The 11,221-nt window shown below is 32.0% G+C and overlaps 1 protein-coding gene across 3 annotated transcripts in view; it reads left to right on the top strand.

Annotated features, from left to right (window-relative positions):
- The window catches only part of LOC133175936 (EGF-like domain containing protein 2), a 23,218-nt gene extending 18,829 nt beyond the window's left edge, over positions 1-4,389 (top strand). For all 3 annotated transcript variants that reach the window (XM_061311091.1, XM_061311089.1, XM_061311090.1), the window contains exons 8-10: positions 2,544-2,634; positions 3,099-3,270; positions 3,652-4,389. In XM_061311091.1, coding sequence (XP_061167075.1) covers positions 2,544-2,634; positions 3,099-3,270; positions 3,652-3,735 — 347 coding nt within the window. In that variant the 3' untranslated portion in view covers positions 3,736-4,389. The remainder of the gene's footprint in view (positions 1-2,543; positions 2,635-3,098; positions 3,271-3,651) is intronic.
- Positions 4,390-11,221: the final 6,832 nt, after the last annotated feature.

The following is an 11,221-nucleotide window of genomic DNA, read 5'->3' as shown; positions in this document are numbered from 1 at the left end:
GACGTGTTTTGTTGCAAAACATTCAAGACTTTTCATTAATGTTTTACTAAATGGAATAGTCCACTTTGGGGGTTAAGAGGAATATAAAATGTGTAAGAAAACTTAGCGCTGCCTTTATGTTACTTGCCCGTATACGATATGTTATATGTACAGTGTGATAAATAAACATTCTTAGGCTCGAAAATCAGGCTATAGCAACATATTTTTTTTTTTTAAATTTCATTGAAGCTATCACTACACTTATTCAATTGAAGACACATTTCAAAGAAAAGGTGCGAAGATTTACTCGTGACGTTTGGCGCGAAATAATGTATCTTGACCCGCCTTTCACAAATGGTCTGATGCAGTAGTGTAGATGTACAGAAAAAGATTACACGGACATGTCTGTATTTGGAATTGCATAGAATAGAAAGCTGAATGCACAAAGAATAAAGGAAGTAAACACAATAGTTTTTTTTTTTTTAGTTTTTATCAGTAACAGATTATTTTCTCTGCTATCAGTTATTGTTAAAAATCAAGTAACAAATCCCATGTAAATCTATTAGCACTTGCACAAAATTTATCTGGCTAGTTTTCATCCTATAATTCGGCACTATAAGAAAACAAAATTAACCTGCCTGACACTCGTTACTTCAGGGAATGAGTGCAAGGTAAACATCGATGATGGCTGGTACATTGCGCTAGTGTAGTGGTTTCAATATTAAAGAACAAGGTTCTCTTAGGACCTTTTTTGGCCCTGTGAATTTCAGAAAAACTGAAACTGCTTGGTTTTAGTTGACAATGCATTAAATATCATTTAGACCTTTGATGACTGCGTATCTATCAAAAATGATGTAATTTTCTGGCTAGCCTATGCATTAAGACGTCATGAAATGCGTCATTTTCCTCGTATCCTGAAAATTTCTACAAAACAGCCAACTTTTAAAGCTATTTTTCGATATTTAATTTAGAACGTAACCTCTGATCTTAAATATGCAACAATTAAATGATAGAACTATTTCTGAGGATTACAAAACCTGTTTTATTTTTTTTAGATCAGAGGATGTGCTCATATTATTTCTCTTCTTTCTTTTTTAAACTAAAACTTGCATCACTTTATTGCATCTCTTTCGCTGTTTTAAATTATGTAAGATTCCACCGGAAATAATCGTCAACTTCCGGTCTATTGCTCGGAAACAGTAAACGACTGAAGTCTAAAACTTTCAGGACTGATAGTCAGTCATCAGTTTATTTGAATCGTGACAAAATCTTGTATCGCCGTTACTTCCGATCGTGACAGGAAGTGATGCAAAAAAGGGAATGGTTAATGGTTAGCACGTTGGATTTTCAGGCTGACGACCAGGGTTAAATCTCATGAGTGTCTGAATTTCTTTTATCACTTTTCAGCTTGAGGTTTCTTTTTTTTCAGAATCGGACGGAAGACCTCTCATTGCTCGCAATGAGTTTCTAGTTATTATTATTATTCTTTTTTTCTACTTTCTTCTCCGGTACTTTTTTGTCCGAGAGTGTTTTCATAGAACCACTCATCCGATTGACATGAAACCTTTTTAGGGTTAATAGGCATGTTGTGTAGGTGTGTGGAACGAAGGTCATTTTGCGCGCACATGCATGCACGTGCGCGCGCGTGCAATGAGTGAAATGACTGATATACTTGATGAAGCCGTAACTTTTATATTTCTTGATCAATTGCTTTGAAACTCAAAATATAAAGATATATTAGTAGTCTAGACAAGACAACATGGTCAAATTAGCGTGAACTCACGCGCATGCATGTGCGCTCTTCTCTGATTGGCTGATACAAAAATCTCAATAATTTCCTTGTTTTTTGACAAAATACTTTGAAATTTAGAATATAAGTATATATTATAAGGTGCTACAACATGTTATATAGGAAATTTCTTGAAAACACGCGCATGCAGGTGTGCTGCAAACTGATTGGTTGAAACTTTAAATGTCTTTAACTCCCTTGGTTTTTAACAAAACAGGATGAAATTTAAGACATGGATAGGCACATAGAGCTCCTACATTATGATACTATCAAAATTGAATGCAAGGCCATGCATGCGCGTATGCTGAATTTTGATTGGCTAATACTTAAAGGGTTACATCTCTCTTATTTTTCAATGAAATTCTCTAATATTTAAAACAAATGTATGTATTGTGAGACACTATAAGATAATTAATGTAAAAAATGTAGCTATTAGATTGGCTCATACCCATATGGCTATATCGGAGTTGTTTTCCAATGAAATACCCATAAAAATAAAGTGTCCATCTATATTACAAAAGTATTGTTTAATTTATTGAAGCTTGTAGGGAATGGGGCATCACAAGGGATTGGGGAGCCGTTTGGGGAACATCTGTAACGGTTCCCGTTACAATTAGCACTAGTTTTTCTTTGATATAACATACTGAACAATTTTTTATTCTTAACGAGAATTGAGAATTTATGCAAGTAAACCTAGCAAGTGTTCACCTAGCATTTCTTCAAGAATTAACGTTTACAACAAATTTCTTATCTTTATTTTATTTCGTATTCTTAGATATTGGGGGTACTCGAGTAAGTTATCTTGAAGCGTACACTATTGATCAACAGACCGGAATGGTGAGAACTGCTAAACTTCTTGAGAATGGGTGAGTAAATTTTCAATTTTTTATCTCCCAATACAGCTTTTATTTTGATTCTCCCGCTTGTATTGTTAACAATTAGATAACTTACTAGCAGTACGCTTTCTTAAATGCGAACGAAATTAATCATAACTTATTAATTAATAAAAATGAAAATATCTTTTGGTGCAAACAGCAAGTTTAAACTGCACTTAGTTTATATCATTTAAAAATCCTGATAGAGCGTTTAAAGAAATATTTTATAAAATCTTCCATCGGTTACATGCTAATTAAATTTTAAATAATATTTATATTGTCATTTCATGTAGAATTAATTACTTTCTTGCTAAAACCCTTTTCAAACCCTTCGATCCTTTTAAATCCCTTTCTAGATGAAAACCTTTTTTTCACAAAAAATATACAGTGCTAGATAATTATTACCATGTTGTACAATAGGTTTCTTAATTTTACACATTTTTAATTTGCTTTAGATGCCCAGTTAGAAGTACAATCGACCAGTATGGGATCTCCATTTCCAATGAAGAGCGTAGCCAAAGAGGTTTCTTTACCGGAAGAGCAAAGCTTGAAAGTTTCCAAATTATTGAAGGAGAGCCTATACTACTAGATTACAGGGCCCAAATGTGCAGAAGACAATGTCCACAGGTATTTTTTATAGGTTTTAAAGACATTTGCAAAAAGAGTACTTAAAGTTTACAAAGACTAATATTATAAGGCACAAAAGTTAATCTTCTACATCTTTTTATTAATTTCAAGAAAGCCTCTCCTTATTGTACGGCTCCCATTTAATTTCACGCCAATAATAGTTAAAAGAGGCTCTATTTGTTTCCCATGAGATCCAAATTTCAAAATAAGCATCAACAATAACAAATAAAAAACAAAAAGAAAAACAAGAAAATACGTATACGCTCCCTTCTATATATCTGACATAAATTGAACTCATCTGCTTACTTTAAATAATGAAATTAATTTTTCTCACACACCCTTTATATCTCCCTCTGATCAGTGTCCTTTTTTATTTTTCAGGCGATCTGTAACTCACCACAGCCCTTACAGCTACCCCGGGTAACTCCATTTAAGCATCCCACGCAAGCAATAGATGTTGTGTAGAAAGGAGACATTGCTCTTTCATAAATTCAAACACAAGTATTAATAAGACAATTCAGTGTACTCATTGTGTAGAAATGAATAATTTTGTTATGTTAACATTATTTTGAATTCAAGTCAGTTTAAATATTTTGCGGATTGTCTAAATTTGAACACAACAGGCGGAGAGGGTACTTGCAATATATTATCTACGTAAATATTGCATTCTAGTGAATTTATTTTTAGCTGCTTCCTGTCTGAAGATGTTTTGGGTGAAATAATACTGGTCCCTTAAGGGATAGTTTGTCCCTTCTTAAGTTATGTTTCAAATTCTTGGAGATTAAGGTGATCAAAAAATTATTATCTTTAACGTTGATTCTTAGGTATACAATTTGGTTTTTAAAAAAACAATAACAAAAGAATAAAAAAAGTAGGAGTACTACTCATGCACAAAGGGGTTAAGAAAACACTGGCAAATTACTTATCTGAACATTACTTCATACTGAATAAGGGAAAGAGGAACATCAGCCAAAACCATTATGATCCTAATGAATGTGAATTGTTGTACTTGATTTTTTCATTTAGTCCTACCTGTTTTAACTATCAGACGATTTGCAGCATTGCGAAACATAATCACTAACGGCATCAATATATGTCAATAAATTTATTTATCTAAAAGTTTTATCTTTTTTTTTTTTTTTTTTTTTTTTTTTTTTTGACATCATTTACTTTTCCATTTTTACCCTGTTATGTTGTAATTGTACTAAAATTATTAATTGTCGATTTAAGTTGTGTAATATGATAGTTTTGTCGTAAAAGTTGACGTATTTTAAACACACCCATATACAGACTTTTGCAAAATCTATCTATTTATCTATCTATCTATCAATCAATCAATCAATCTATCTATCTATCTATCTATCTATCTATCCATCATCTATCTATCTAACTTTCTCTAAATCTTTCTTTCCTTCTATCTATCTATCGTTTGTTTTTGTGAGGATTACAGGAAGTTTATCTCTGCTTCAAAAAGTATCATCAACATAACAGAAATGAAAAGCACAATGTTGACACCCACACAAGATAAAATTATAACAGAAAGCAATCTATTCAATCATTTAACTTAGCTAAAAAATACAACATAAAAAAGCAGAAAAATATATCACAATATCATATAAAAGATGAAAAGTATGTCATCATTGTGTAAAACAAGGAATGCCCCTTTTAAAACAGAAACAGTTTATGTCTTCAAGAAAATAATCCCGAACAGCATCAACAGTTCTTAGCCTGAAAAACTAATTACAAGAATGGCTTGTCCGATAATGAATGCAGAAAACAAAATTCATGAGCATTCAGCTAATTCTCTGATATCAGTCTCGGGGGCTGAAATTGATTTTTTTTAATTTAAGTACCTGTTTCTCCTGTATACTTTAAATAATTAAGAATTTGCTTGTTTGAATTGCTTACTCAATGTATGGATGTAGTCCATGTGCTTCGAAATAGGAACATTTTTTTTCTTTATTATAATTGAAACTTTCTCTATCGTAACTGTAAAAGATAAATAGGGATGAGACAAATGTACTTCAATACTACAATTTTTGAAAGTATATTTAACTTCATTCTAAACTATGTATGAACTTTTAAAGGGAGTTTTCGCTACACGTAACAGTTTCTGCAGATAAAAATATTTAATGGTCGAGTGATTAATTAAAATAGACATTAAGTAGGGATTAAAGTTTTCATATTGTGATGAATAGGAAATGCAAGTAGAAATATCTGCCTAAAAAGGAATAAATATGCTAATATGCTAAATAACAAATTACATTTTAATTCTATTTTTATTGGTTTTCATAAAGTTGGCGAGTAATTACCATAATGTTTAATATATATACACAAAAACTTGTAAACTGGTGAAGTTAAATTGTACTTGCACCTTCGTGTTTTAACCGATTCTCTGCCAAAGACATAAAACTAATAATCAAGAGAAAGTTCAAATGATCCCTTTGGGGCGGCTAGTGTTTATAATTGCTATTATCACATACATGTACATCATTCCAACACATACACATTTATCGAAAAAAAATCTCTATTTCCAAACATTCGTTATAAAGGTAATCTCAACCCAACACAGTTTTAAAATCATTCTGTTCTCTATAAAAGAGGATAATGAATTCTTTAAAAAAATAGTAGACATTGTAGAATTTGTTTAATCGTGTAACTATTAAAGAATCCAGCCTTAGCTTCTTTCGGTATTAATCGACTTAACATGCATATAAAGAATGTATGTTTTTAGGGTAATGGTTAAAGCTATATATGGCGTTTCTAAGCTAAAAATAATAATAATACGAGATTGAGTGTAGATATACATGATAAATGTTATTTACATTCAAATTCAAGATTTAACCGATATTTAACTTAAATAACCTCACGTTTATATAGATTAATTGACTTTAAACTTTGTCTGTTATTTAAATGTGGAGTCGGTAAATAAATTGTTTATTTTTTGAAATTTTTAAATCTTTGAAACACAATTGATTTAAATTGTATAATCTACAGAAAGTTCTTATCTTTATATAAAGTAATATAACAAATAGAAAAATCTTTTTAAGTTTGGTTATCTGAATTGATAATAAAAAATACGCCATCTATGGCTTTGCAATTGAGAGCTTAGGAGAAAAACCATTTTAACTGTTACCCACATCCACTTTTTTTAATTTTGTTCTACTGAATGTGTCATAGATGCATAAAATAAAGAAAATAGTCAGATATTTTCAATAAATTTACGTTTTAAAGAGCCTTCAAACTCTTCGCTTCCGTTTTTCTCAATAAGCTTTAAAAACATGCTCTTCATTGTTCCTTTGGCACTTACTCCGTATCTTATTAATTTCCACACTCGCAAACATTTACGTCCGCAGATTGTTAAAATACATTACAATTAATCTTATTCAGACACAAACTTGTATTGACATCAACATCAAGTCGACTTCTTTATAAACCCACAACTTCATGTAACGTTTTTAGAAATGTTCAAAAATATACTGCAAACGCCACACGCATAAATTGCACGCATATTATATCATTGTCATGCACTTAACACAATTTATAATTTAAAGAAGATGTAGATAAAGAAGACGTGCTTCTAAAACACGGATGCCCCCGTAGGGCAGCTCAAGACCAAGGTTTAAGTTTTGCAAAATTAATGTAGGTCAAATGTCAAAGTCAAGGTAAGAGTTCAATGTCCAACGAAAGGTCTTGTCACAAGGAATACACATGTGAAATACAAAAGACTTAGTACATGTGTACCAACCAGTCAGAAATAAGGCCAAGGAGGATTCAAAAAGTAGGTCATTCTCCAGCGTCGATGTTATGAGGTCAAAATTGTTGGTACTGCGAACATTAATAAGCAATAACAAATGTTATATATTAAACTCCCAGCACCCGCTGTTCAAAAGTTGTGCACAAGGTTTTTCAAAAGAAGACAAACTCAAAGTTCAAGAACGAAATGTAAAAAAAAAAATTAGGTACCCAAAAAAAGGTCTGGACACATGAAATACACATGTGAAATGTAAAAACCCTAGCTCTAACTGTTCAAAAATAATGGTCAAGATTAAAGTTTGCTTTATTTTGTGAAAACACGTCAAACTCAAAGGTCACGATCAAGAGGTTAAATATGTTGGTTGCGAAAGAAAGGTCTTGTCAGAAGAAATAAACATGTAAAATATAAAAACACTAAAACTAACAATTTAAATCTTATGGACAAGGTTAAAGTTTTTGCAGGCAGATTAACAAAAAGATAAACAGACAGATGGAGAGACCAAAATATGTGCCCCCGAATCTTCGATTATAACATAAGGAACATAAAAATTATGAAATCAGAAAATCAAAAAGTAAAAGGCAACAAAATTCAACAGTCAGAATTAAGAAATCAGAATCAATTTATACAACGTTTACCAGTTTTCTCAATATGAACTTCCGGTAGTAGGTACCATGAAATGAACGTTTATTTAGCATGGTATTTTTCTATGATTTTAGTCCTACAATCAGTTATCTCAATGAAAAGACAAATTAGGCACAGACCTCATCTCAAACTCCTTGATTTATATGTACATTGTAGATGTATTTTAGATCTGCACACTTAACTTTCCAAGCTTTGAACGTCAAATTTCTACCATAATAGTCAGTGCCAAATCCCTACACAACACCAGCACATGTCTTTCGAATGTGTTCTGAACAGGCATGTGCCTAGGATCAGAATGTTTCTCACATTGCGTAAAACAAAAAATACCATCATCTAGATCTCAAGCATAAAATGATTGATAAATGACAATTGAAGGAATCCCAACCCATCAATCATAGTACCTATTCATTCAGGATTTCTAAGACAATACTTACCTCACTATGGGGTCACAATAAAATAATTCATAAACGGTTAGCTAAAACACCAATTCTGAAGAGGTATAATTACAGGAGTATTTAGTTTAATACTCTTTTCCACATCAAATTATTTTCAACATTCCGAAACCTCAGTTGAGTACATTTAAGCAATATTCATCAGTCACACAGTTCTAAATTTAGAGTACCCGACACAGTGGTGCGATTTTTCTCATTACTTTTTAATATTGACATCGTTTTGAAGTTCTTTATGCAATATTCCCTAGTCACTTGTATTTCGTACATGTTTTATACATTCACCCTTGATAAAACCTTTAAAGACTGATATGGGGTGAGCGCTGTGACCGTGCAAACATTGGAATATCTTTTGAGGCTTAATATATGATTCAACATGCTGAATATGAAATTCCTTGAAGCGGTTTCCTTTGGATATACATGTGTCCGGAAAAGGTAGTGATGCTCAAGTGCATTTAGACAACACCCATCAGCTATATCATTCTTCTGGAGTTCAGATCACACCTTTTAAAATGCTAATACAAGAGAACTGGGGCCCGTTTTACAAAAGAACTTACAACTAAGACCAAAAACTTAAGTTGATTGTAAAATTTTGCAAAATTAATGATTCTGTTTAAAATTGCTAGTGCAAAAATATTTACTACATTCCTTTCAAAAAGATAAAAGCTATTTTCAATATAATAGAAGTTAAAAAGTTATATGCAGAATTAAATGTTGGTCTTAGTCGTAAGTTCTTTTGTAAAACGTTATCTTGATATTAACCCGATAATTAATGAAATCTTGGCTTTAAACAGTCAAAATGCTATATAAAACCAAGAAAACAAAGGAAATACCAAATGTGCTAATCAGAAAATATGATCTAATAATCAAAGGTCCAAAATACAAATTATTAAAATACTGCTCATTAGTTTTCAAAAATGAAACATGCAAACAAAGCTTTAAATAAACAATCATTGCATATCCTAAACATAAAATAATTTCATGTAAGTGACTTGCTTACAAAAGTTATTTTCCCACAATAGAAATTACTGTTGGATCGATATCCCTGATAAAGTCGGAACTGTGATTTAGATTTTAAATCTAAATTAAAAAATGTGTGCATGATGAGTGTTACCTAAACGCACGAAATATGACAGAGATATGACCATTTAAAGAAAACATTTCTCTACACATGCCCCAAACCAATGCGCTCTACACAGGCATGTGCCTAGGAACACAATGTTGCTCACACTGCAGAAGAAAATAAATGACACCATCTGAAAGAGCGTAAAATTTCGAATCAAATGAGTGTTTCAAGTGCCAAATTGCACCAAAAATGACCGAGATATGACCATTTTAAGAATCCCACCTCGTCACTCTTAGTAACGATTCATTCCGCATATCCAAGAGACCACTATGACGTCACAGTAAAAACATTCATTGTTCTAACAAAACTTCAAACAAACGCTAATAAGTCATTTATGCATCGATTTTCAAGCGGTTTGGAGTATTGGGTTCGGTTTAATACTCTTTTCCGCATCCAATGAATCTATTTTCAACATTCCGACACCTCAGATGACATCAAAATAAAGCTCTCCTATTCGCCTTATTTTATTTAGTCAATTTGAGTGCTGTGCTCACTTATCTCAATCCTATCGGCGTTAAGCGACAAACTGTGCACAGATCTTGTCTCGGACACCTAGATGTATATGTACTTTGCACATTGCTTACCAAGTTCCGAAGGTCAGTGCTCTAGCCTGGTTGCAGTGACATTTCTCTACACATGCCCCACATAGGTCTCACCAATGCGCTCTGCACAGGCATGTGCCTAGGAACACAATGTTGCTCACACTGCAGAAGAAAATAAATGACACCATCTGAAAGAGCGTAAAATTTCGAATCAAATGAGTGTTTCAAGTGCCAAATTGCACCAAAAATGACCGAGATATGACCATTTTAAGAATCCCACCCCGTCACTCTTAGTTACGATGCTTTAAAAAACTCAGCGGCTTCAACTCATCGATCTGTAATTTTGCAGAGCTAGAACGATTCAAATCCAACAAAAAAATTAAATCTTGAGAGAATCCATAATCTGAAGTCTTGCTATAACCCTACCCTGTATTGTTTGCTTTAATTCCCTTTGAGAAAGAGGTAAATATGGACCTCTTTACATCCTTCCTACTCGATCCGCTTATAAAGGGAAAATTTCCAATTATTATAATTTTTTTCAGACTCTCTCATTTCAATATATGCCCTGAAATTAACCTTAATCGCCCCATATACATCCCAGAAAATTTTAAGAAGAAAAAAACTCTATTTTTAAACTGGCACTATTTGCGTGGTCAATGAAATAGGGGTAAAAATTAGTAACCCGTGACTCACAAGTTTTGCTTTCTATTTCTTACTTTTTAAAAAAATAATAAAATAAAATTATTGTTATTTGTTTTATTTTTTAGTCAAAATTGAAAGCAGCAACATGTCGACATAAAAGAAAGAAAAAGAGATTATAGCAGATGGAGATTATATATAATGAATAGGAATGAGACATATTTTATGATATACAAAACGGATTTGTAAAATGTATAAATATTTAAGACATATGATTATGGACCCCCCCCCCCCCAGTTTCTTTTAAGCCCCTATATAAATGTTCTCTGAAGAATAAATTTCCTATTTTTAATTTAAAACCTGTAAAATTTAGGTTCCTTTCCTCAACGCTGTTTACATAAATTGCCTCGCACAATATTCTTATAGGGGAATTAAGGGAATATCAAAGATAAATGTTACTTGCGCTTTGATCGAGTTCAGCCTAAATCTATACCAGAGAAATAATCTGACATGTGTAAAGGACGCTTAGATTGATTACAGATTGAGAAATACACTGTATATTTCAATATTTCAAATTTATTTGATTTTAAATCTCAGAGCAGATCACTCAAGTGCTTGTACAGTACTTCGGGATAAAAGAGATTGTACGTGTCCGTTTTTTTCCAAATCACGTTCAATGCACAGTTTCGATTTTTTAAATATTTTTTTTTCTTTTTGTTTTCATCAATTATTTGCTATGTTTAATATTTTTCTGTGTATTTTTTATATGGAACATATTTTTATCATAGCTTAATAG

This window comes from Saccostrea echinata, unplaced genomic scaffold, assembly GCF_033153115.1.
Source record: "Saccostrea echinata isolate AGI-Se365-2 ecotype Australia unplaced genomic scaffold, CSIRO_AGI_Sech_v1 ptg000064l, whole genome shotgun sequence".
Lineage (NCBI taxonomy): Eukaryota > Metazoa > Mollusca > Bivalvia > Ostreida > Ostreidae > Saccostrea > Saccostrea echinata.
The sequence above is the reverse complement of the archived record's forward strand: the minus strand, read 5'-3'. Positions and strand labels throughout refer to the sequence as shown.